Source organism: Amblyomma maculatum, chromosome 9 (assembly GCF_055883805.1).
Source record: "Amblyomma maculatum isolate TAMU_Amacu chromosome 9, ASM5588380v1, whole genome shotgun sequence".
NCBI lineage: Eukaryota > Metazoa > Arthropoda > Arachnida > Ixodida > Ixodidae > Amblyomma > Amblyomma maculatum.
Window position 1 is genome coordinate 78405354 of NC_139352.1, and position 27507 is coordinate 78432860.

Consider the following 27507-nt stretch of genomic DNA (forward strand, 5'->3'; position numbering starts at 1 on the left):
ACTTACCCAGATTGCCCCTGTAGTGTCACACTTAAGGCAAACCCATTCTGCCAAGCTCACCATCTATACAGACGCACTGTTGTACACATTAGGAACTGAAACAAAATACACACATACTATAGCAACCTCTATCACGCCCACTATTTTATTTTTAGAACACACAAATAACCCAGAATAAAATGGATAAATAAATCAGAACACACTTTGGTATTAAAATTTGAAAGAGCTATAAATCTAATCCGACAAGGATGGGAACACTTAATGGGGCAAGGGAACGTACCAGCAAGTTCACAGGTACAAATAAGTGTGTTAAAAATTAGTTCGTAATAGTAACTTTATTTAACGATTTTGTTTCATTTTTTTTACACTTGGGGCTTTCTGGCGAAACCTTTTCAGTGCAGCCATATAGGTATAAGCCCTCACGAGGCTAGTGCTTTATCCGCAAATGGCTGCCCTAGCGTACTGAAAGACGTCAACCGCGCCCTTCCAGGCGTCGTGCACGCCCTCTGTCACGCAAGGGGCGTTGACGAATGTGCTTAGGGAGAACAGCGTGACGTGGGCTTCGTTCGGCGGAGTAGGAGGGGAGCACGGATGAGAGCGTCCCTGTACGTCCCGTGCTTGAATCGCCGAGTTAGATTTACTGGTAATTAATCTCTGCCTTTGGCGCATACATAGTGAATCGATCTGTAAGGAACCGCTGGAAAGAGCTTAGGGACGAGCATAAAGGAAGTACTTCTGCCTTTGGCACATACATAGTGAATCGATCTGTAAGGAACCGCTGGAAAGAGCTTATGGACGAGCATAAAGGAAGTACTTCTGCCTTTGGCACATACATAGTGAATCGATCTGTAAGGAACCGCTGGAAAGAGCTTAGGGACGAGCATAAAGGAAGTACTTCTGCCTTTGGCACATACATAGTGAATCGATCTGTAAGGAACCGCTGGAAAGAGCTTAGGGACGAGCATAAATGAAGTACTTCTGCCTTTGGCCCATACATAGTGAATCGATCTGTAAGGAACCGCTGGAAAGAGCTTATGGACGAGCATAAAGGAAGTACTTCTGCCTTTGGCACATACACAGTGAATCGATCTCTAAGGAACCGCTGGAAAGAGCTCAGGGACGAGCATAAAGGAAGTACTTCTGCCTTTGGCACATACATAGTGAATCGATCTGTAAGGAACCGCTGGAAAGAGCTTAGGGACGAGCATAAAGGAAGTACTTCTGCCTTTGGCACATACATAGTGAATCGATCTGTAAGGAACCGCTGGAAAGAGCTTAGGGACGAGCATAAAGGAAGTACTTCTGCCTTTGGCACATACATAGTGAATCGATCTCTAAGAAACCGCTGGAAAGAGCTTAGGGACGAGCATAAAGGAAGTACTTCTGCCTTTGGCACATACATAGTGAATCGACGTGTAAGGAACCGCTGGAAAGAGCTTAGGGACGAGCATAAAGGAAGTACTAAAGGGACTCTCGAAGCTTTACGAAGAAAACAAGGACAACCCGACGTTAAGGTGGTACTGAGTGACATGCTAGTTGAAGTCGAGGGAAATGAATAAGCACCGGCAGGACATGTGACCGCAATGCAAGATAACCGATGATCGGTAAGAGAACGAACTGGATTCCAAGAGAAGGAAAGCGTAGCAGGGAACGACAGAAAGTTAGGTTGCCGGATGAGATAAGGAAGCTTGCGGGAATCAATTGAACGAAGCTGAGCTGATACATTAGGAGGTTAATTGGAGATATTTGGGAGAGGCCTCGGTACGACAGTGAGTGTATAGTTATAGGCTGATTATAGTGAGTGACAGCTACACCCAATTCTTGTCCTCAGCGAAAATCGATTCTTTGGCTCTTTCAGAACTGTGTTAATATTTGTCCAGACGAAGTTACATATTGCTTAATACCTTCGTGTGGGCCAGTCGGTGATGCATCATGCAGAGGAGCAGCTCAAGAAACAAGGACACAAGAACACACTTAAAAACTGCGCTAGTCCCGCTTTTAGTGTGTTCTTGTGTACTTGTTTCTTGCGCTGCTCCTTTACATATTACGAATACAATTAGGTTTAGAAATCTGTCCATAAAATGATTCTGCGTTGTCTCGTAATGACTGAAACTAATTACGAGCTCACCGTTCAGAAAGGAACGGCACTGTTGCCTCGCCTAACAATTTATTGGCCTTGAAATCTGGGGTCTAGGGGCGTGCCAATAGTATTATTTCCGAGCCATACCAAGTACGACTTGTGCAGCTTTTCTGACGAATCGAATAGTGACATGCTGACAGCATCGAATCAAATATGAGTCGAATACTTTGACTAATATTCGCTACTTTTTCTAGCAGTCGTACAAAACGATGAAATTATACGTACTAGTGGAATTGAAGATATAGCTGTTAAAAGACGCCACACTAATCTCATTTGAGGGGCCGCAACACGAACTGAATATGCTACCTCAACGAACGCCAAGGTTAATGCGAGGAAAAATCAACTCGTCGTATTGATGACAAAAACTAAATTATAGGGCTACACCTATAGAGCATGAGGCAGTGTGTATCACTCACATATAAGTCGTCGTTTCCAAGATCTAGCATCAAAGTAATATTGCTAAGCTTTCCTACGCCTTGCCGCTTCGTCCAGTATTATAGGCATGCTTGAGTTAGCACTATGAACGCTGTCACATTAACGGACCACGTAGTGGCATTGAACCCTTTATCTCGGGCATGATGATCGCTGCAGGATGGCATATAGCATCGACGCACTGTCTCTTTTTCCAACAGTCGTCAAAGAAAAATAACGCAGCGGGCTTTTTTTCGTGAAATATTCAAAGGTTCATGACATATCCCAGTCGAAACAAACTACAGAATTGTGTCAAAAATACGACAAAATGTTCTGTAGTTTTGTAGTAAACGTTAGTTTTCTGTAGTTCTGTTGTACTTTTCTGTAGTTCTGTAGTTTTTGTGTAGTAAATTTCTGTTGTCTGTAGTTCTGTAGCACTTTTCTGTTGTAACTACAGAAATTTCTTATGTTGCTACAGAACGTTCTGTTGTCACAACAGGTTTCCCGTGAAAAACCGCACAGAAATTCTGTTGTAACAACAGAAAACTTTATGTAGTATTTGTGTAGTAAATTTTTGTTGTCTGTAGTTCTGTAGCACTTTTCTGTTGTAACTACAGAAATTTCTGATGTTGCTACAGAACGTTCTGTTGTCACAACAGGTTCCCCGTGAAAAACCGCACAGAAATTCTGTTGTAACAACAGAAAACTTTATGTAGTATTTGTGTAGTAAATTTTTGTTGTCTGTAGTTCTGTAGCACTTTTCTGTTGTAACTACAGAAATTTCTGATGTTGCTACAGAACGTTCTGTTGTCACAACAGGTTCCCCGTGGAAAACCGCACAGAAATTCTGTTCTAACAACAGAGAATTTTCTGTAGTTTTTTCCGACTGGGATTCGATTGGGTATTCGAACAATCGAATACGAGGATGTTCGATTATCTATGCGAATGTTTGCACATTCCTATAAAATTGTATTGGCGTATCGCAGTTTGCTTACTAATACTTCTACGGGTGCCTCAGTGCGCCTTTAAGGTGGAACCGTAATGACGTGCACCCTGTAGCTAACCGCCATCCGTCAAGACAGCCTGCTATTTTCGATTTTTACTCATGCGTAAAGTATATTCATGTCTAGAAGCCTGCATGCGGCCCGCCTCGGTCCATGCAGTCACTTGCATGGTACTGACTTTTAAGCAGTGTCTGTTTACCTGCGTTCTCTTGTGGCAGGTTCTCGTGGAACGCCAGGCGGCGCACAGCGCAGCCCAACGTCGGCGCCTGGCTGGCGGCCGCCATTGCCGGAACTACAGCACTGGTGGGTCACCTGCGGCAATTGATCACTGCGCACCATAGTGTACCTTCTCGGTTTTGACCTGCGGCTTAGTGAAAAACCTTGTAATGTTCGGCGTATCGCCTATTATAGAGTTCATTTTAAATGGCCCTTGTTACTGCTCTCTGGTGCTCTCTGGTAGATCTAAATTAATTACCCCAGATAACAGATAACCATTTCAACAGATCTATGAAAAGAGACCAGGGAGGCGAGGTTTCCATAGAATACAATGCACAATATCAACAAAGTTTGAAGGGAAGCTTTAGTGCAAACCTTACTGCAGGAACTTTCAGTAGTTTTCCTTCAACTTTTTTTATTTGTATTCAGTTCCCGCAGAGTAGTTCATGATTTCAATTTTGGTTTCGTTTATACATCTGAATATTTGCTCGTAGTTCTGGCGTCGCTATATACTTCCCAAGAAATCACCAAAATTATATCTTATACATAGCTGAGTTCCGATGTATAAAGTCGACTATATGGAATTATTATTTACATCAAACAGTCAGAGCATACATTCTAAAAACGTATGCAAGCCTAAACCATCAGTGTTCTCGTTTATCGAACAACTCAGCGGAACACTCGCTACATCTGGTGTCTCAGATAAAGCTGACCGAGCTTTCATGTCCTTAACTAGTGATAGCAACTGAAGGCTCTTAAGATCCTCGTGAAGCACCCTGTAGCATTATTTTAATCGTAAAAGTCAGTTAAATAGTAAAGACCAAATAACCAACGTTTTAATTGTCGTATTCTAGAACAAAGCGTCAATTCAGAATTGTAGGTCGTCATGAAAAAGAGCTATAGCTGAAGCGTTTGCATCACCGTACCGTTTTCGTGGGATAGTTACTTAAAAAAAAGAAAAAAACGCTGCGACAGGACAGCTGCTTTATTTCAACGCCCCAAGACGCATCTCAGAGAACAAGATCCGCTTTTCTCTCGAGATGCTCTACCTGATGGAGCGCAGAGTGCGGCGGGTGGAATACGGGGTATCACGTAGACACGTCTTTCCTGTTTTCAAGGCTGGCAAAATACTTAAGGGGCCACTGTCCAGGGAAGGCCCTTTTAAGAAAAGGAGCCCAGTGTTTCGATCAGGTACCGGAGATAGTCTGTGCAAAATTCTACAGCGACACGCGCGCCACAAAGCATCGAAAATACAATTCAAAGCTCCCTCATGCTCTCCTTTGAGAAGCCAGCTTCACCGCTTCCTGCGCTGGCCCGACGGGCCCCGATAATGACGTACGTACCGGGAACGACGTCCATTGGTCCGTCTCGCTGACTGACGGGAGAAGGATGGGTGTCTACCGCTCGCAGCGCGCTTTTCCCACGCCACGGCCAGACTGAATCCAGCGGCGCGCGCTCCCTCGACCGTTTTCTTCTTTTTTTTTTTTTTTCGCGCTCGCGGAGAGCCACGCCCCACCTCCCGCCAAACGCGGAGGAGGAAGGGGAATTTGTATTGCGGAGGCTAGACGACCTCGGGCAGGAGAGTGAAAAACCTTTGCGAGGGAACGGAAGGAGAGAGGCAGGATAGAATCGGGTGATTGCGGTGGCTGTAACTGCGTTATTAGTTACTCTTTTCAAATACATTTTGCGCCCTTGCGTTCCAGGGGCGAAGTCTCACAGTCACCGGGGAAAAAAATATTTTCGACCGGAGGGTGGACAGTGGGCCTTTAAGGGGCAACTCCGGAGGTTTTTTGACATTCGAATATTCTTGTAAAACTTTTACTGTAGGTTCTCCTCTCCGTCCTGACGCATTCTACAAAATTTGGGCGCCGTACGATAATCTGTTCACGCGCAACACGACTTTAAAATATGCCGTTTTCATGGCTTAAGTTGAGACTATTTCTGCGGACAACATTGAGTTTCTGACGTCACAAACAGTATACCGGCGTTACTGTCCACTTCCCGCGTGATTATGAAATTGTCAGGTTTATATTGAACTACCTCAGACATTTCATGCAGTGGGTCATGATTTCCATACTTTATTTTCAGCATCCAACGCACGTACGAGTGTTTTTCTAATACTGAGTGTGACGTCACCAATTCGTCAACTGGGATGTCATTTCTGGCTGTGAAAACAGTTTCGGTTTCGATTTGCTGTTTTTCCTTTTTAAAAATACTTCTAATTGAAATTTATAAAAACGGTTTTTTGTGTTGGAGTCAAGACGTACCGAGGAATGCAATTCAACCAAAAACACAAAATGATGAAAAAACCACCGGAGTTGCCCTTTAAGGGGTCTCTACAGAAACTGCATTGGGAGAATGCGAAGACATTAGCGTTAGCGCGACTTGGTGGCTCCTAGTCGACGCCTTTCTACATCCATATTCTTACATAGCATGACTCGACACTTTTTAACTCATGACCCATGACTCGTGACTCACATGATACATCGCTTACTCAACTTACTCAACATTTACTCCACATCACTTGCGTGACTCAACATTTTCTTGTCACATGACTAGTGACTCATCCTGTCATTAACTGATGACGTAACTTTGTGATGCCGTCACGAGGGGACCAACTTCCGGCGACACACTTTGCGGACACTTCCGGCGCCAACATAGCCTACTAATGCTTTCGCATTAATAAAGCTGAATTAGGAACTTTGATTTCGCCCTGCAGTGGGACAGTCCGAGCTTATGATGATGATGATGAGGAAGAGGAGGAACTTTGCGAGGAATAGGCCCCGCAGGTGGCACAGGACAGAGTTAAATGGAAAGCTGTGGGAGAGTTTTTTTTTTTTTTTCTGGAAGTGGGCACACTCCGGATGATGATGACGACGACACCAAGTGGTGTAAATTGTACCCTGGGGCAAACATTCCAGCAAGTTGATTTTCAACACAGTCTGCAAATAAACGCGACTATTAGCTTTTAAAAAGCGCAAATTCAATTGAGCGTCTGCTTCAGCAGCAGTAAGATGAGTCACGTGATCCCACTTTCTCCCCTAAGTCGACACTAGCGCCATTCGCTCCAGTGGTGGTACTAGCGCCCAATACGTTCAGAAATTCTAAAAGAGAAGCTGCACATGAACGTAAATTTCACAGCGAACGCCGATTTACACGTGATTCGTATGGTCCGACGGGTAAACACTGGCGTCGCTTGCTGGAAAACGCCCTGACTTGCGAACTCGTTTACTATCATTTGAAAATTTGAGCCTTGAATCCTAATGTGCTGTTTGCGAACACGCAAAACATCGTCACATATGCGAGCTTATTAGTCATGCGTACAGAGAACATATCGGACACGAAAATTAACCTTACAGATGCGGGAAAATTAACCGTACAGTTAACGGAACACGTTTTCTTCTAACGTTTTCCATGCGTTGCCTATTTGAACCTGGCAGGTTTTGTGGTATGTGCACGTTTGTATCTTACGCCAGTGTGCTTCTATATGGAACAAATAATGTTTTCTTATGTCCGATACAGAATGATTGATTTCAGTTAGAACGAAAAAAACGTGTCCCGTTTACTAATGTTCGCGCCTGTTACAAGTATGAGTTAAACCAGGTAGCATTTAAGTTTAAAATAAACCCAGCCGAAAACCGTGTAAGTTATCTTCTGTGCAGACGAGAAAGGATGAGGGCGATATCTAAAAAAAAAAAATACAATTACAAGTATTCTTCCGCCGAAGCCGAACTAACCCACGGGTGAAGGCACTGTGAAATCGTGTAGTCGTGCCACTCCATACCCCCACAGCGCGGCGTTCCACGAATTACGCTCCTTCCTATACAGCTGCCCGTCGCCTTTCTTTTTGCGTTGTTTCTTTATTGCTTGTTTCACTGAGCGCTCCTGTGCACTTTATTCACTGCGCTAGCGAACCGCAGGACAAACAACTTGATTGACAGGGCGTGTTTGCCGACTCAATCAGGTCCCTTGTGTACACTGTTGGCGCTGCTGTCTGTTTGTACCTTTTATTTTCTTCTCTCTGAATGCGTGTGCTGTTGTCGTGGCGCAGGTCCTGGTTATGCTGACGGTGCTAGTGCTACGCAAGCGGATACAGCTGGCAAGTCACAACAGCTGACTACTTTCCCAGAATTCTGCAGGAGCTCGAATACTGCACAGCACACGGCCGTATATATACTACGTCACACGGTTGACAGCTTCAAAAACGAAAAACAAAAATTCTAAAATGAAAAAGAAAAGGTGTCCTTGGCTTCCCAAAACGCCAATGTCGTCGCAAATGGCGAAGTCACTCAGTGCGGTGTGCAAATGTTTGTATCATAACGGACTTTTAACAGGGAGCTAACTCACTCTTTGGGACCGCGGCGGGAAAATAAAAGATCTTTCTACATGAATGTTAATCCATATTGTTTAAGGGCATTCCCAGAAGAGTGCCACTGTCCACTGTAATCGTATAGACCTTGCTGAGGTGGTAATGAGTAATTACTCCCTTTATTACATGCGCAACACGCGTTGCAAGTGAGATCCCCTGTGGTAGTACTAGATCGTAATTATGAGTGAATACTCCCGTTATTACATGCGCAACACGCGATTGCAAGTGAGAATCACCTGAGGTAGTACTAGATCGTAATTCATGCCTGCCAGTTTGCATTTGCGCCGAGCATGGACACTGCATAGAAAATAGAAAGTTGGCGCTGCGGGAATCTTTTATTTATTTTTATTTTTTGCCAGAGAAAGCAAGAAATACATGAGACGAAGGCGAAATACAAAAATTGGTGGAGGGAAGGAGGCTACTGGTTGTTAGGATAGTTGGGAATTGTGTTTGATTGAAGGCACGAAACGCACATAGACTTTGGAGGGCTACGTTCACTTTCTTTGGTTAAAGGTGCGAAACAGACACAAGAAAGGAAGACGGGACGCGTTCCTGCCATTCTTCCTTTCTTGTGTCTGTTTCGCACCTTTAACAAAAGAAAGTGAACGTAGCCCTCTGTGCTATCAAATGACGCGTCACACCTTTAGTACATACGCAAGGTTCGTTGGGACACGGGTGATGCAACGTCAGGAAAGAATAGAAGCTGACGTCACGTGTTCGCTCGGGCCGCTGCACGTCTAAACAGCAATTTTATCTGCTTTTAATACTTCAAGTGCACCCGGTCAGAGGGGCATTATATAGGGGTGCGTATGGAAAAGGCATACTCTTCATAAGCGCATGCACCTTGTGCACCTTGCGGGAAAAGGCCACAAATATAATCAAAATGCTGTGTTGAGGACATAAGTATATAAAAAAGTTACTTGTAGTTTAACTCTGGTTAACCCTAGTTGAATTGCGATAGCAACGGCGGAAGCTTCTTTTGCCTGCTACATAATTCCCCTATCACGCCCTATCAGTGCTACATTATTGGGGACACTTAAGCTCATCCTTTAAGATAATGACGCGGGAGCGTAAGTTACCAGTCTTCTTCTTCTTCCTCTTCTAATTCTCCTCCTCCTCTCCTCCTCCTCCTCATCCTCCTCCTCCTCGGGTGTTCAAGGTCAAGCGTGGCCTCCGCCGGGACCACGCGACGGCTTGAAAACTGGCGCAGTACTGCTATCGCAATAATAGAATGAAGCGGTCGCTGGTGTAGGTAGAGGTACAAATAATACTAAATGGATATTACTAGCAGGCAGAGCAACCAGCACACTTAATGCATCAAAAATTTAGGCTGTGAATGAATAGGCAAAGAGCATGTGAATTAGAATAAATAATTATGATGTCATGACGTCATAATTTCTTTTGTTTCGATAAATGTTTTTACTACTATATTATACTGCTCCGTATGCATGAAATGGTGTGGTACTCAATTCTCATAATTAGCCGCAAGTTAGCTGCAACTTCAATTGAAAAGTGATTAAATGATTGCATACATTATTTCTGATTAAACTAAATGAACTACGGTGAAAGGAAATGTAGAGGGTCAGGTGGGAATGGAATTCAGAACCTTGGGTGGCGAGTCAGACATCGCTATAGGCCGCGTAGGCGCATTCGTACAGTGTCGCTAACGCGGCGCTGATTATCTGTGCCGTGTAGTAGATAACGACTGCATGCTCGAGTGTGAACGAGATTCGAGAGACACTGATTAAGCCATTAGTGAACAAGCGAGGCATGTCTTTGACAGATACGCGAAAGAAGAGCCGTAATAAGAGCCGGTGACAGTAGTCATTATTAACGCTATCGAAAGGCAAAATTTAGGTTCCCCGCCCCCCCCCCCCCATTATTATTATTATTATTATTATTTTTTTTTTTTTTTTTTTTTTTTTTTTTTTTTTTTTTTGCAGGTGACAGTGCTGTTCTCGGAAGCCGGAAAGGCTCTGGCTGCCATGCCGGGACTGCTGCTGCAGCCAGCCTGGGTGCGTCCAATACTCGCGGCTTATTTTTTCCTCGCTTATCACGTGAGGTGCCAATAATGAGAACCTTCTCAAGTGAAGCGCCTCGAAGCAGTGAGCCACCGCGCCTTCGCTGTGATATATGGGACTCTAGACATGCATGGCTTCTACACGTGCCACGTGCATATAATCTAGTCAACTCTCACTTGCAAGACAGACACGGCACTTGCGCTTGGATAGGTGTCTGCTTTTGGGCCTTATGTGCGTTCATGCGCGTGATGTAAGTCGTAGTACAAACACTCGGCCCTCCTCTAACCTTGTACGCAACGTTACGCCATTTTTTGTCCTTATTTCTATAAGCCTAGTCACCCACCCTTACTGTTCCTTTTTTCTTTAATTATTGTTATAAGCGCGGGCTCATGATCAAGTGACTCAAGGAGAAGAGATACGTCCGGACTGCATCTTTTGCTCTATCGAAGCGCCGCCACGAAATGACGCAGCCTGTTCTGAAACAAGCCACGTGTTCCCATCGACGTCCGCCATTGCGCCTCGGAATATCTAGGGTTCGGAGCAAAGGAATACGGCCTTCTTCAATTCTGATTGATGGACGAGGAACTCGTCCATGAAAAAGCTATCTTGGCATTTAATGCATCAACCAGCACGGCGTTCTCCGGCTGGTCAAGGAGAGTTCTGCATCCACGTCAGCCACAAGAGACACGCGAAGCCGACGAGTGGTTGCATTTCGGAGCACGTGGACATGCGCTTCGCGTAGTTCTAGCAGTGGGCGCACTTGTGGGGGAGAGTGGCCGTGTAACCCTTGCTTCTTCTTGGCCCCGGTAGTTTTGCAAGTCGTCCCCATGTGTCCTTTTTAACTTTTCGGCGCAGACGTTGTCCTTCTGCGCGGTCACCGCAGTGGCCGGAGCGGTGGCCATGCTATTCCTGCTCACAGCGGGCGACCCCGCGGTCGCCAAGGGAGAGGATGATTTGCCGTTGCTGCTGAGGCAAGACTCGCTTCTGCGCCTCGGGCCCTGGTACCTGGCCCTGGCTCTCTGCTGGATGTTGCAGCTCGCCGTCAGCTGTCAAGCCGTCGTGGTGGCCGGAGCCGCGGCTCACTGGTACTTTGATAGGTACGGCGCAATTAGTGTGACCTGCAACGCGCAGTGAACGAATTGGTTTCTACTTTATAGTAACTCTATTCGCTTTGACACAGCTCACTGCTTCTAGTGTGCTCCAACCACACCTTGTGAGCAGTAGCTCATTTGGAACGCGGTATGCACCCAGATCCAGCGCAGCGTATCACTGCAAGTTCCCCGGCACGATCATTTCTTGAGCCTCTAGGGTTACGCGAACATTGAGCTCCTTGATTGCTTGATTGAAATCGGCTTTATTGACCGCTGGTGATTCTTACAACCTGGAGAGGGTGATCTAGTTAGGCATCCCAGTAGTGTGTACGCTGTTAGTGTCCTCGCTAAACAGAATGGCCTCTCACTGCTCCTTTGAGGGATCAGGAATTGGGTCGAGGGCTGGATTAAAATGGCATACTCACACTATGTGGAAGGATGTAGCGATTATTCCACAGTGTGGTCATCAATGTCGCCACAGTTAAATGGGGAGACATTGATCCGGATGGCGAAAAATTCGCAGTTTGGTAACAGTAGGAAGTACCGAGATTTTTACCTTATGGTGTGATTAGAGAGGGTGCTAAAGAGAGAAAGATGTACCCAAGTGAAGGTTTGGAAATTATTTCGACCATCTAAAGATCCTTAACCCGTCGAACCTACAGGGCTCATATTCGGAGTGGCATCATGGCGGTGCGGTGTTTTGTGTCGGACTGAAAACAGCGCAGGCGACCACCCACGGCTGGACAGCTATACCGCTTTCCCTTTATACATAACGGCCTCCTATTCACCTTGTGCTGCCTCAACTTGTTATACGAAAATTACATGGTCTCTTAATATATCTAAGTGAATGGCGATAGCCTAGTGGTAGTAGTAGTCATTAATAGTCATTTTAGTCATTAGTATTCATTACTAAGCATTTTAGTCATTTCTAATCAGTTGTAGACGTTGCAAGTCTTCGCTATATATATTGGTCATTACAAGTGATAGTAGGTCATTTTAGTCAGAGCTCGTTAAACATGCAGAGAACGCCCAGCGGCAGCAGCGTTAGCGCGGGTCAATATATTGGTCATTACAAGTGATAGTAGGTCATTTTAGTCAGAGCTCGTTAAACACGCAGAGGACGCCCAGCGGCAGCAGCGTTAGCGCGGGTCAAGCATTTAAAAGGTGTAGAAGGAGAAAGACTTCTCATTTCAGAAATTCCTCATTCTTTATCCGGCCACAAAAATGTGGTCACGGTCCTTGAATTAGTCGGGACGAAAGTGGCCCTTTCTTTCCTCCATCAGCGTTGTCCTGTGCAGTACCAGAGTCCTTCACTGCTGTAGTCCTCCTTGCTCTCCTGATTCTTTTCTTTTCTCTTTTCTTTTTCTTTTTTTGCCACTGGTCTCATCATGTCTAGTCTAATCACCAGCTAGATGATCCGGAGAGATGACTGGTTGTGTGTAAACGAGAGTGTCTGCAAATAACCATGAAAGAATGACACCAATAGATATAAAAGAGCACTGATCAAGGGTAGAGGTGGGAAGCCTCAGTTCGCTGGTCGAGCCAACGTTTCGACAAGTGAACTTGTCTTCGTCTGGGCAGAGCGATCATCACTGGCTGGGGATTAAATAAGCTTTTGCTTCCGAAGAAGAAAAACTGGGGAGGGGGAGCGTGGGTGTGAAGAAAGTAGGTCAAGAAGTGTGGATGGGGAGTATGGATGAGGAGAAAGTAAGTCAAGGAGTGAAAAAACAAAAAAACAAAAAAAGTTTCTTCAGTATGTATTTATCAGCCTGGAACCACGGTGCCGGGAACCCATGATCATGTGGTCTGAAAAAGAAATAAAAGCGGCAGTACCGTGCTAGCCATCTTTTTCCTCTCGTTCTACCTGGATCCACAAATAGATATAAGAGCATGAACAGTCCCTAGTGCTGTCGCATCGCCAGCACATAATGTAATCAGGGGCCCCTGGGAGCTTTTACAGAAGCATCATTAGTCTATCGAAGGCACCCTAGTGTAATTAGCTACTTTTCAACTACGCCATTTGATGAAATTAGACACTGCGAGAATAGCGGCTTCGTATTTGCAGCCAGGTGCGTTAGTGTTTTTGTTTTTGTTTTTTTTTTTCCTTCAGATTGCACGAATACTTTTTTTTTTCTTTTTTACGCGTAGACGGAAAGCAGCTCTCGAGTTCATCGTGTACCCGAAACGACGTTCTTACTTCAAACTTCCAGGGGACGCTCTCCCCGCTGGGGAGCGCAGTGTGCCAGCGTGTGGCGGCTGGTGCGCTACCACCTGGGATCCGTGGTGCTCGGCTCGCTGCTCGTGGCGCTGGCCCGGATGTTGAGGCTGGCCTGCAAGCTCGCCGGCCGTCGCTGTCGTCGCCAAAGCAAGACTGCCTGCTGCCTCTGCGCATGCGCCTGCCTGGGATGCTGCGCCGCGCTGAGGTTCCTCAACAGGAACGCCTTGATACTGCTCGGTGAGGAGGAGGACAGTTTGCACAAGCATACGAACTTGTGCACCTTTCTTCAGCTCTCTGTGTAGTGCATAGTCCGTTGTGCAATGAACCTAAGAGTAAACAAATATAACATAGTTGCGTGCAATGTCCAAGTTGTTTTTCGTTTATTTGTTTTTATTTTTTTTCGCGCAGAGCGGGGGCAGATCCTTTAATCCCATCAGTTGTAAAACTCTCTATAGTCTGAACATCCAAAATGTGACTGTGTGGGACAAAAATTCGTTAGAAGCACTTAGTTTAGCTATGTGCTTTAAGGCGAAAGCTGTTCCAGCGATTCTGCACTCATTTGCTTCATTTCCTTTCTTTTTCTCTTTTTATCCATTTCCTCATTTTTTGCTCTTCTTTTTCTTGTTTTACCCTTTCTACTTTCTTTATTTTTTTGGTTATTTTTGGTCTTTTTCTCGTTTCCTTTTCTCAGTTCGTAAAATTCCACGTTTTTTTTTCTGCATAATTTTTCCGTATTTTGCACAACTTCGACGTCGTGGCTGTTTTGATGTCTGCACACTATATCGACGCCGTTCGCTATTTTGACGTGTAGTTGAGCTTTTTGGCTATAATTAACTAATTACTCCACATCAATGAAATTTTGCACATATACATTTTTTCACCCTCTGCCTGAGACAATCATGATTTTACTCATTAATTAATAACTAATTAATTTTAATTCATCTAGTCTTCCTCCCCGTCAACTGAAGTCAGATGATAAAGCAGCATCCTCAGCCACTGCTCAGTCGTCAACTCAACCTTGGATGGACACAGCTGAATCAATAGTTTTGCCGCGTTACAGTCGGCGTGCTAAGCTGGTGGAGGCGACCATTCTCGACGTCCGCGCTTCGCATGCCTTTGTAATGAATCTTCTCTACACATAAAGGCGGTGTTCGGATAAAAATAAGCTTTTTTTTAAGCTTTAAGGCAGATAAAGCAGCATGCTATAGAACGGCACGAAAGCCCGTGAAATTGGAAAATGGCGTTCCAATCGTCAGGAGGCTAACTGTGGTCATAACCGAAGTTCGAAAAGATCTAAAGCGGAATAATTAATTCAAGACACAAAACGTTGGTTCGATTTCGGATCACTGGAAGACCAGCTTTGCGCAAAGCTTGTGTCGGGGTATCGCCATGAGTGTAGTTGCTCTAAATGGGGGGGGGGGGGGGGGGGGGGCTGTAAAAAGCCTAAGCTGTGTCTCCCTGTCGCGAGCAGCAGCTCGGGGCTACGGCCTGTGCCGGGCGGCGCGCGAGGCCTGGCAGCTGCTGTCCCGCAATGCGCTCCGCGTGGCCACCGTCAACTGCGTGGGCGACTTCGTGCTTCTGCTCACCAAGGCTGCCGTGGTGGCCGGAACTGTGCTCGTCGGACACCGACTCATACAGGTGCAGCCTCTTGCAATACACGTTCCGGCCACAGCTGCCACCTAAAGGTGTCAGCTTTGAAGCTAGCGCATGGTGGTGGTGGTAGAAAACATTTATATAGGACAAATACAGGAGGTTATGCGTGAGCTGACCCTGAAGGGGCCAACCCTCACAAACACTAGGTGGAGGTCTCTAGTTCGGGACCCCAGTGGCGTCTGCCGCCGCTCGGGCTCGCCCGACTAAGGCCCGTTGGGCCTTCAGGTCGGAGCAGCCGAGCAGGGTCGCCTCCCAGTCCTCCCGGGTTGGGTTGGGGTGAGGGGGGATAGCCGGATTTGAGGGGCAGGCCCACACCATGTGGTAGATGTCCGAAGACACCACGCCACAGTGCGGGCAGCTGCCAGAGAAAGCAGGGTCGAAATGTTTTAGAGCTGCCGGGCACATCAGTGTGTTTGTATAGAGGCGGAGTAAGAGCCGCTCATCCGCCTTTGAAAGGCCTTTACATGGGCGAGGGTAAAGGCTGTGGCTAGATTGGTAGTAATTTACGATATCTTTGAATGTATAAGCCGGATTAGGATAGCGCATGGAGGCGTCAGCCGGGAGCAACTAATGTCTGATGACTGAGAGCACCACAATCACGGCGCACAATTGCGCTAGTCACGTGATTTTTTTTGTAATTCGCGGGCTTTCTTTTGAATAAGGAAAAATGATACACCTGGTACTTTCTTTATCGCGATTAATGGAATGGGGGTTTCTGAAGGTGCTCTCCATCTTTCCAATTAATATTTATGGTATAAAGCCAATATTTAGTGAATTAAAAAATTAACATAATTTACCAATTAAGTAATTGCAAATCAAAAAATTGCCCATGGTGCGCAAGGCGGCTGGCAGTTGTATGCAACTGGCTTCCCTGGTCTACCTCTATTATATTTTTTAACCTTCGGTTCAAGTTAGCTGGGACACCCGGTATATTGTTGTTGTTGTTGTTGTGTTGAGTTTAATGGCGCATAAGCAACTAAGGCTATCATGGGCCAAACACGAGATGTATTGTGTTTATGTTGGGATGTTGGGATTTTGGGACACCCGGTATATGTTTTTCCAGTCAGCATGCTAGCTTAGCTTATTCTTAAACATGGGGCCTTCCGGCTGGCATAAGACGGGTAGCTTTCCGTGCGCATGCTGTGAAACGTGCAAAAAGTACGCAGCCAAGTACAGGGGGAGTCAAAAGTACCCAGGCCGCAGGTTTTGCTTCTGGTCAGCATATTCTGACACGTGAGATCCCATTAAAGCTATAAGTTATCTCAGAGGTTAGAATAATGCTTCTTCTACCCTCCACGTGTATTTCGAGATTTGCGGCCCTCGTAGCTGCCTGACTGTACTGTTCAGAAGCAGACCCTGTGGCCCGGAAACTTTTGACCACCGCTGTACATACCTTGTTTTCGAAAGAAGAAATACCGAATAGGTGTATACTTCCGCCTGTACCGTTTTTGCCTCGGATTCCGCACGTACTGTAGCCTCTGACAGCAGATTGTTAGACTACAAAGTCGGCTTGCGATGGGAGCCAGTATAAACACAGCGTGATTCACTGTAAAGGGACCACACGTCTCATGTCATCATAGCCAATGCGTAACAAAGTGAGCTGTCAATGGCTTGGCTTTGCTTTCACAACGTACCACTGACAAACATATGAGCAGGAACAACGGTCTGTGATGCGGAGTCTGTGCAAAGTACACGTAGCCCAGTTGAAGCACGCGATGGTGCGGTCCAATTGTTCGCTGCCTTATCAGACACAACATCCGCAAATGTAGACCGTCACACAGCGTCTATACGTATTTTCAGAGCACGAGGGGGGTTATATGCCACGTTCAAGCACCACCTCACGTCATGCCACGCGATAGCGCACTACAAATGTAGCACAAAGAGAAGAGAAGGAGGATACGGTGTGAACAGCTTGGGGTCCGGCGTGAGTTCAGAAACCAGAGTCAGCATCGGCCAACTACTGGAAGCTCAGCATGCTCCCTATTGACCAGTGAGTCCTGCCTTTGCTTTTCACCCTCCCAATACCGCTGTGTGAACTTTTTCGGGCATTTAGACGCGCGCCCTGTGCAGTCTCACCCTATTATATACCCGTCCGGCTTAGTACTCATATAAGAAGTAATGAACGTGTACTAGTGAAATAATGTCTTTGTTCTTTCGAGCTTTGACGTGAGCCGATAACCCGATGCTTCTGAAGCCAGCTTGACCGGTGCACCAGTGTACCTGCATATTATGATATCCGGAAAGCCAGGACCAATTCTGGGAAATAGTTTTTAGCCTAACACATATTGTGTAACTGCATAATAACATTCAGTGTATCCACAGATTCACCGTTCGCCAGGCAGGATCACAACGTGATATTCGCCTGCGAACTCTGAATCATTTACAATGGAATTTCTTTTCTCGCCTGTTTCGGTTTCAATGGCCGAATACGTCAAAGTCAAGTCTAGGTCACGTGAGGGATGACAAAAACAAAAAGCAATGTAACCATTCCTGTGCCGTTCAAGTTCACTACAACGCAGCAAGAGCCTGTATCGGGAACAGGAACCACAATAAGTTTAGATTCAGCGGTTATATCGCGTTTTTTTTTTTTTTAATTTCTTCTTGCCGCTAGTCACCTAGACTTGATTACGATGGCGCAGCCATCTCTCGGCTGCTGAAACCGAGACTGATGAGGAAAAGTTAAACAAAACATTTTTAGGGGTCCGTAGGCGAAAACCACGTGCGGATCCATATACAGGAATGTCTTACGCATCACTAACAAGGAGAATTCAAAATTGGGTGTCTGTACTCCTTAAAGTGCTCGTTGTGAGCGCAGCGTGAAATTCGGAAGCAAAGTTTTGTTACGCATTGGAAGCCTAGATCATTCTTATAAACACATGCATAACCGTATCTTAGAAAAAAATGAAAACGGGCTGGCTTTTGCATGATGACAGTATACATCCTTACCGTTGGTAGTACTTTCAAACAATCAACGGTTGCCTCACCTTTAAAGGGTCCCCCTGAACTCTGGACTTTGACCAGAGAGCAAATTTCCAACGAATAAGTGAAAGTCAGAACGTAGGTCTTCAGTTCAGAATTCTCGGGGAACTATGCTCCTCATATAAACACTTGCGTGTGCACCGTTCACGCAGACAAAGTCTGGGCAGTTGTTGTGGGGCGAGTGGGCCCCCCTGTGCACGGCCGGCCTGGGCGCCCTGCTTGTGGCCCACTGCTTTCTCTCCGTGTACGAGATGACGCTGGACACCATCTTCCTCTGCTTCTGCCGCCAGTGCGAGGACGCGCAGAGAGGAGGAGCCCCGGCCACTGAAATTCCGCCCGCACTCGCGGTGAGTGAGATACGCCACACGACCAAATATGCCCTCCCGGAATGGCTTTGTTACGTGCACTTAGCTTGGATAAAAAAAAAAAAAAAAAAAAAAAAAAAAAAAGGAGCCAAGATCACCTCCACCCCAACTGAAACCTTCCACATGACTATTCTCACAAAATATGTTTGCGATATGGCTCATACGGAAACCATATCTAACTTGTGGACTTCCGTGAACCGTATAAGGTACCAATGTGAAGAAACCGAAATTCATGGACTCCGTATGACGTCTTGGACATTATATGGAACTAAACGGAAATTGTGCGGGACGAGCATGAGAATTATACGCATTCCATCTTGAAAATCGGTCGACGCCATTGGCTGAACAGCCTCCTTTGAGGGGTATCTGCCACTTTAAATTTACTGAGTGGCATCCTATATGCCCGGTTAATAGTTTTCTTGCGGTGCGCGGCCATGACGCTTAGGAACTAACTCGCCGCCGATGGTAGCTCATCTCTTCACGAAAGCTTCCCGAGTGCGATTAGAGCAAGTGAGTAATGGCCGATAACGTGGACCGTACGCAGACGCACAACGCGTCAGCGCATCCTTGTTTTAAGCTAATCGCAAACGTTTTCAAGAGTTCCGAGCGCCGTACAAACGAGCGTCCTTCAGTCGTTAGCTGCTCGTTACGAATAACAGCGGTGGACACATCGGTGGCTGGAAAACTGCAGTTCTAACGCGACAGAGTTGAAGGCCTCGTTCTCTAGAAAGCTTGATGTCGGCAATGTCGATGCGGTAGCATGGTATAGCTAGCAGATGAAATCGCCGGACTCTGATTGGCTTGCGCTTCATGTGACGTCTCGAGACCACATGACATGTTCGATTTGGCAGATGCTACCGATTCGGGCTGCTTCTTTTTGAGATGAACGAACGTGGTGCCAGCTTAAACTTCGGTAGGTTTTTACCGCGGAGTGTTGATGTGTGAGCATATGAAACAAGGTCTCATTTCGCTTATTTGTAATTCGAATAAAGTACATAGAGAAGCTATATATTGTTACGGCGGCGCTGAAGAAGATGAAGAGCGGGGTAAGCGCGTGGATATAGGAGATGAGAGAGCAGAAGAGAAGGACGGTGGAGTCGGTGGTGTGTTATTGGCTGCGTGTGCATGCTGGGTGTCATCCGACCCTGTAACAATATAGTCAGGTTGTAGTCTCATCGACGCTCGGGAGCCGATTCCGGTGCTATCGGTGCACCAATGACGACGCCTTCAAAGCGGCTCACAGACCACCGATGTAGCGTCTGGCCGATGTCGCGCGTCTCGGCAACGTTGATAGTATACGTCTCGCTACTGTGTCACTAGTGTTCACTGGTGCCGTTCCCAGCTTCATACGTCATTAATTATCGCACTAGCGATGGGTATCGACAGTCAGGAACAACCATTAACAAGACTTTGGAGCTGAATTAAAGTATATTTTAAGCGCTTGTTGTCTCTAATACTTGGCCACTGGTTACATTAGATTCAAAAAGAAGCCCGTAACACCCCCCCCCCCCCCTTATGTAATGTCCCGAACGGGACCTTTAAGGGTTAATAAATGATGATGATGATAGCCTCAAAATTTGGTGTCTCAACCCCCTTAATCAAGCCACGCGAACATGCTTGCTTAGCCCAGAAGTCGCGTGCCCGACTAGGGATTCAAGGGTCCCGGAGGCGTATTTGGGTTTGCTCGGTACAGTGGCTCCGCAAGGGAAAAAACGACAGAAGAGACGAAGAAAATGGGCTGTTCCGACTAGCATTTACCGCCCCCAGGAGCCGAGCAGCCTAGCGATTAGCGGCGCATGCTTTTTCAATGGGCATCACGTTGGACGCGGCACTAGCTTGAGAAAGCCTATACTACTACTATATATATATATATATATATATATATATATATATATATATATATATATATATATATATATATATATATATATATATATATATATATATATATATATTCTTTGTCTACTACCGGCTCCCCTTTTTCAGTTTAGGGGGATCCCCCAAGGCGGAGGAATTTGTGATAAGGGAATGATTCTCATAGGCCTCTAAGCTCAGCCATGCGGCTGCAAAGGAAAGCGTACAAATTTCTCGGAAAAGTCATTCCCTCATTATGAGAATCGTGTGCTTCTAAAAGGCGTGTTGAAGCACGCTGTTCATGCAATTTTAACATCCCTTTATGCGTGCGTTTCGTTTAAAAGCGAAGCAGTGAAAATAAGCGAAGGTGAAAGGAAGTAAAATTGATTTAGCATCTTCCTGGCGCCGCGGAAAGAAAAACGTTAAATTGAACCGCATGTTTCCGCCACAACCAGCACAGTGTAGCGACCAGACGCTTATTTGATGATCCGTGCCTTCCGACATGTTTTGGCTCCCGCGAAGCTAATCGCAAAAGCATCGCTGGAGGCGATCTTCGATGGTTGGCGGCTGCTCCTGGCCCAGTGGGGCTGGGACGGTAGGTCAACACCGCTTGCGGCGGGGCTAGCCTGCCACCGAACTTTTATCTGTTGTAGGCCGTCATTGCACCCGCCACCGCTTCGGTGGTGGACGACGGCTGTTGCCAACTGCTGCCAGCGGAGCCCTGGACTAGGGGCACCGACCACCCAGCTCCTGCGAATTATTATGCTCATTATTATGCACATTAAAAGTTTTCTCTCTCTCTCTCGCCCTCTTCTTTTTCTTTCTGCCTTATTTTCTCTTCTGTCCGCACGAGGCAACGGAGGTGGCTCAACTGCAGTGCCAGTAGCAGGCCCGTGCATTTTCTTTTCCTTCTTCCTTCAGTCGGAAAAAAAAAACGTCGCTAAAAAGGAAGCTTGCGACAATATAACTCTACCGCTTTACAGTATTTCCCTGATGGGGCTGGGACAGGTAGGTCACCGTCGCTTGCGGCGGGGCCTGCCACATAATTTTTGTCTGTTGTAGGCCGTCATTGCATCCGCCACCGTTTCGGTGGTGGACGACGGCCGTTGTTGCGGCGCGCGTCTTTCTCTCCCTCTTCCTTTTCTTCTCTATTTTCTCTTCTGTCTGCACGAGGCAGCGGAGGTAGAGAAAGACGCGCGCCGCAACAACGGCCGTCGTCCACCACCGAAACGGTGGCGGGTGCAATGACGGCCTACAACAGAAAAATTCTGTGGCAGGCCCCGCCGCAAGCGGCGGTGACCTGCCTGTCCCAGCCCCATCAGGGAAATACCGTAAAGCGGTAGAGTTATGTTGTCGCAAGCTTCCTTTTTTTCTCTTCTGTCTGCACGAGGCAGCGGAGGTGCCCCGCCGGGGTGGTGCAGTGGTAAGACGCCCGACTACTGTGCCGGAGTACCCGGGTTCGAACCCGACCTCGGCGGCTGCGTTTCGATGGAGGCGAAACGAAGAGGCGTCGTGTGCTGTGCGATGTCAGCGCACGTTAAAGATCCCCAGGTGGTCTAAATTACTCCGTAGCACTCCACTACGGCTCCTCTTTCTATCTTTCCACTTTCACTCCCATCTTCCTCCCTTCCCTTACGGCGCGGTTGCGGTGTCCACAGAACACAAGTGAGACAGTTACCGCGCCTTTCCCTTCCTATAAATAAATCAGTATAAATAAATCAGGCAGCGGAGGTGGCTCAGCTAGAGCTAGTAGCAGGCCTGTGCGTTTTCGTTTCCTTCTTCGTACAGTCACAACAACAACGCCCTCCAATTTCGCGCAAATGCTCAATCACGTGACTTGAACCGAGCACGCTGCGCGTCTGCTGCAAATAAAATGGCGCTAGAGCGCCTGAAGATGATGGGGAACGGCACCCGATATCGCTAGCATTCGTTTAATGCTGACAGCAGTATAATCCAGAGGCTTGCTGGTCTCAGCTCCTGTGCATGATGGAGCCACGCGAAAGAGAAGGTTGTGTTCCTGCGCATTCTCTCGATACTTACTTTATTTACCGTCAAGTTTTGACCCGCATGGAGCATTACTGTGCCCAGAGGAATCAGAGGCACCGCGAACGGCTTTGATGTTGTCTAGTGACTTAGTCAACCGAGCAACGTTCAGTGAAGCGATGTCGAGTTTCCGGCCGGCTGCAGATAGCGGCGCCTCATCACTTGGAACTGCGCCGTAGCGGGAAGCCAGGCGATTCCCGCCTCAGCCGTCGACGACCAGCTCCGTCTCTAAAACTCTGCGCATGAGCAAAAAATAGTGAGGGTCAAAACGAGTGCCGAAAACCTTTCCAGATCCCCATCTGTGTTCGAAATTACCCGGAGCCCTCCACTACGGCACCCCTTTCTCTCTTTCCGCTTTTAATCCCACCTTCCTCCATTCCCTTGCAGCGCGGTTCAGGTGTCCACGGAGGCGTCCGTGTGTTGTGCGATGTCAGCGCACGTTAAAGATCCCCAGGTGGTCGAAATTACTTCGTAGCCCTCCACTACGGTTCCTCTTTCTCTCTTTCCACTTTCACTCCCACCTCCCTCCCTTCCCTTACGGCGCGGTTGGGGTGTCCACAGAAAACAAGTGAGACAGTTACTGCGCCTTTCCTTTCCTATAAATAAATCAGTAAATCAGGTGTCCACGGGGCAAGTGTGACAAATACTGCGCCTTTCCTTTCCTGTGAACCAATTTATTATTATTATTATTATTATTATTATCATCATCATCATCATCATCATCATCTGACGACCGCGCGGCTGACTGCAAACTTTTGTTCTCGTTTTCACCGCAGGCCTTCGTGGAGAAGAGCGGCGAAATGGCCCCGCCCACCGCCCGACAGTGAGCAGCTGTTGGAAGTTTAGTACCTGGAACCGTCTAGTTACACGGCATTTAACGTGAGTGGCTGTAAATGCAGCTGAAGTAGCACTTAAGTTGCGTCACGTAACTGAGCAGAACTGAGCCGAGGGAGACGCACAAGGCAACGCTTACTAAATTTGATGTCGAAACTGCTATCATTCACATCATTGACAATAACACAAACAACGATACTCTTCCTGTGCATTGCTCCCGGATCTGTTTAGTTTATTCAGCTGCTATGTGCAATACTAAAATGCACCAATTGGTTTAGACACAAACGGTGCGAACTCCTGTTGTGCATCAGCAAGGTTTTCATAGGATTGTTCGTACCATATCGCTACTCAAGTTAAATTCGGTAAATTTTGTGCGCACACGTTTAATGCGGCATTTGAACACCGCCACGTGACAGGAGTGTCTCTCTCGTGCACTCGCTCAATTAACTCCCATGCTCATCTGCCTCAACTCACGAAGCGTCTGTCATCGCCGCCATGACACTGAAGTATCCGGTTCGCTCGACGAACCTGGCCCGACTTGTTCAGCGCTCAAGTACACTGCTCAAAAACGGCTCCGGTGGAGGCGTGGTTCCTATCAAAAAAAAAAAAAAAAAAAAAAAAACGTAGCATTTCTTTTGTGCAGTTGTACAGCACTGCCTATGCGCACGAACAGGAAATAAAATATTCACCTTTAAAAGGAAACTGTCTCCTTTATTCGCCCACATTCGTGTGTGAAGAGAACAATGGGCACCCTGAGTGTTTTTCCCGCCGCTTTTTTTCTTCTTTTTTTTTACGTGTTTGGCGGGAGACGGCGCTGCTACCGCGCGGCCATTTAACGCCACGTAAGTGTAAAGGAAAACCTCGCTCTCCTCGCGTAGCTGCCAGGAGGGAAGAGAATGAAAAACCGGTGCATTAGTGTGACGCACGCAAGTGGTGCAACAGCGCATGCGCGTCGCGTTCATATTCGTCGCCTTTACACGCTCCGTGTGCCATCGTAGACTAATTACGGCGCTCGTTCAAGCGCGAACCGCCTGCAGTAGACGACGCGTAGATTATTATTTGGCGGGTGCCCTAACTACCTTTCCTCTGCTTCCTCGACAAGTGGACCTGCAAGTGCCGTCTCCTAAAAGCGACAAGTCAAAATTTCGGATGTGAATAGGAAAATTGAGACCAATTAAGAAAGGAAGCCTCTGTTAAAATGAAATAAACTGTCTGACTTTTCGATTTTATCGATTATTTTCAGTCGTTTCCGCCATCACTCCTTCTCTGAGTAATCACCACATTTAAAATTCACAATCGTTCACTTCGGTTTTCATACAGCGAAGCGCTATAACCTTAATTATTAATGCAGATATATTGCTACTATCACAGCAGAGTATTTGCTATCGAAACAGATACTTTCTGCAATATTTAAAAATACGTTTTCAGGCATGTTAAAAAACCGCGGGGTGGTCTAAGGCATTTTTATTTTATGAAACGTAGCGCAAAGAAGACAAGGACAAAATGAGGGATACACACCACGAGCGCTTACTCACAATTAATGAAGACAAATATAATTGAACTACTTGAACATCGAAGAAGAAAGCTTAGAATAAAGTTTATTTATCAGTCAATACATAACAAACTCGGTTTGGATCCGTCATCATACTTAACGCCGGCACCAACCAGACAAACTCAACACCATCCCAGTTCCCTAACCCCTATGTTCGCTAGAACAGACACAAATTTTCATTCTCTCCACGCACAGTAACAGATTGGAATCAGCTAGTTAATCCATTTTCCCATGAGTTTGAACCAATTGCTGCTATACTGTGTTGTCTTTTTTTGAAGTGTTGCGTTTTCTTTTGTGCCTTGATTGACTTGTTCACCCACCCTGCTTGGACTCAGTGTCCGCAGTATTTTGCAAATAAATAAATAATTGATTTTTCAACGCACAAGAAAATTATAGAGGCATATCATATCACGAAAAGAGAGTATAAGTGTGTTAGCGAAGCATCCATTAACTTAACAAAAGTAGAGATTACATACCTTGAATCAGTTGTCAAGTAGTCTTTTCACGTGTTTGGCGTATCTTTCCAGGCTTGCCTTTTCCACAATTTTGTAAATCCACCTCCTTTATTTCATGTCTGATAATTTTTTGTTCCCTATTATTCTGTTACATTTCCAATAAAAAATCAGTTGTGAGTAAACGCTCGTGTGTGTATCCCTCATTTTGTCCTTGTCTTCTTTGCCCTACGTTTCCTAAAATGCAAATGCACCAACTCGCCCAATTCAGCATTCTTGTGGGTCTAAGGCATCCCTCATAGCCTGAGTCGCTTTGGGACCTTAATCTCCATAAACCGAACCAAACCAGAGCCAGATACAGATATCTTACTTTTATTTTTTTATTTCTTAGATACTCAAATGTCCCATTTAGAGCTATTACAAAATGGGTGGGCACGAAGTACGCCAATTATGACATTTTTGTTTTCGATAGCTGTGTTTAATTGTTTGAAGATCGATAAATGAAGGTCGTCTCATGTCCAAGGCAGTATGGAGAAAAAAAAAATGATTTTCGGAATCTTGTATTGGCGCGCTGAAAGTAAACGGCTCTGGAACGGAGGTGACTGGATAAACTATGGGCGATAGCTGGACAGGTCAACAAAACTTATGATAAAGAAAAAGGCGAGCTAGTTTGCGGCGGGATGCTAGAGTACGAAGGCCGAGTTGCAAATTTAGTTAGGTTACACAGTGGGATAGAAGTAATTTGAAAAAATAATTCTTGAAGTACGACTTTGAAAAGACTCCAGTAAATTAGGTTATTTTGGTGACGATCGAACCGGGTTAAGTGGAGAAATATGGGAGAGGCCTTCGCCCTGCAGTGGGTATATAGACAGGCTGATGATGATGATGATGATGATGATGATGATGGTGACGATCGAATATAAAATGTGTGTACTCTAGTTTTACGAGCTAAACATAAGCGTTTCGTTGGAAATGTTACTCCGCGAGTAGTCAAGGACGCGATTGGCAGAGTTACGAGTAGTTATCTGAATAATCTGTCCCAGGATAGGTCACGGGAGATATGAACACCTAGGTATTTGATAGTGTCGGTTTGACTTACAGGATAACAAACAGACGCGTCTTGGTCAGCAATGGCGGAAGCGTCATCGGTGGCATACTTTAGAAAAAAAAAATTCGAGGGCACTTTGGAGACTAAAATGATGAAAGGCGAAAGCCTGACTAGTGCTGCATTATGCTACGCGACTGATGCGCATGTAGCGATGAATGCTGCTACGAGTAAAGCGACCGACTACTCTTTCACATTCTGCGAGTGCATTAATTTTGTGAATTCTGCTCGGCAACGACGAGATCGCGCTCTTTGTATCTTCGCAGTTGTTCTACGTTTACTGTTGTGTGGTTGATTTCACGAGGTGCGCGGCATTAAATAGTAGTTAATTAATTAATTACGCAAATCTAGCTAATTATTAGGTATTGATTTATTCAGTCATTAATTATTATTTAGTTATTAGTGATCAGTAGACATCAATTGGTAATTAGTGATTAGTAATTGGCAATAAGTTGCTAATTATTATTTAATTAGTATTAATTAGTGGTTTATTATTGATTGGCATATGGCCACATAAGGCACGCATTCGCGCATACTGTGGTGGTGCTCTGTGATTGGTCGAGACCTCCATGACGCCATCCCGTCTCGACCAATCAGAGCCGCCGCAAAAGGGTGACAGTTTTGCTTACAACAACGATGAGGCAATAAAGGCTTTAGCCTTATAACACCGGAGCATATTACTAGTGAATCATACTAAAGGGAATCATATTGCTTTTAAGTAATCAACGCAGGAATCTCATTTCTACTACAGACTCGTGCCTGAATTTAAGTAGCAAGGCAGTACCAGTGCATAACATCTAAAACAACTCGATTCTCCCCGGCGCAACGAAGTAATTAATCCTGGCTCTCCGGTTGCGGAAATCGAAACTCCGTGCGCGCGACCGAAGAGCACCTGCGGATACTCTCACAAGCGCATATTGTTCGGAGGCGCACGCGTGCCTTTTTCTGCAGCTGCTTCGCGTGGGGGTGCTTCGATTTAACGTGCCTGAAAGCCATGATTTTTTTGAAATTTAAGTTCGTTAATAATGTTATCTTACTCTAGTTTTGAGGGACACGGTAGCGGAGGGCTCAAGAAATTTCGACTATACCTCCGCACCTGCATCGCACTACACATCGTCGCCTTCGTTTTCGTCTCCATTGAAGAGCGGTCGTAGCGGCTTTTGATATCGCGTCCTTGGTTAAACGGTCGAGCGCACTAAC

At 46.1% G+C, this 27507-nt stretch overlaps 1 protein-coding gene across 1 annotated transcript in view; it reads left to right on the plus strand.

Annotated features, from left to right (window-relative positions):
* LOC146179522 (choline transporter-like protein 1) overlaps positions 1-23765 on the plus strand; it is a 39381-nt gene extending 15616 nt beyond the window's left edge. The window contains exons 8-15 of the mRNA XM_084579892.1: positions 3774-3858; positions 7823-7870; positions 10084-10155; positions 11017-11258; positions 13463-13707; positions 14942-15108; positions 18255-18449; positions 23141-23765. Of these exons, the coding sequence (XP_084436018.1) occupies positions 3774-3858; positions 7823-7870; positions 10084-10155; positions 11017-11258; positions 13463-13707; positions 14942-15108; positions 18255-18449; positions 23141-23191 (1105 nt within the window). The 3' untranslated portion in view covers positions 23192-23765. The remainder of the gene's footprint in view (positions 1-3773; positions 3859-7822; positions 7871-10083; positions 10156-11016; positions 11259-13462; positions 13708-14941; positions 15109-18254; positions 18450-23140) is intronic.
* Positions 23766-27507: the final 3742 nt, after the last annotated feature.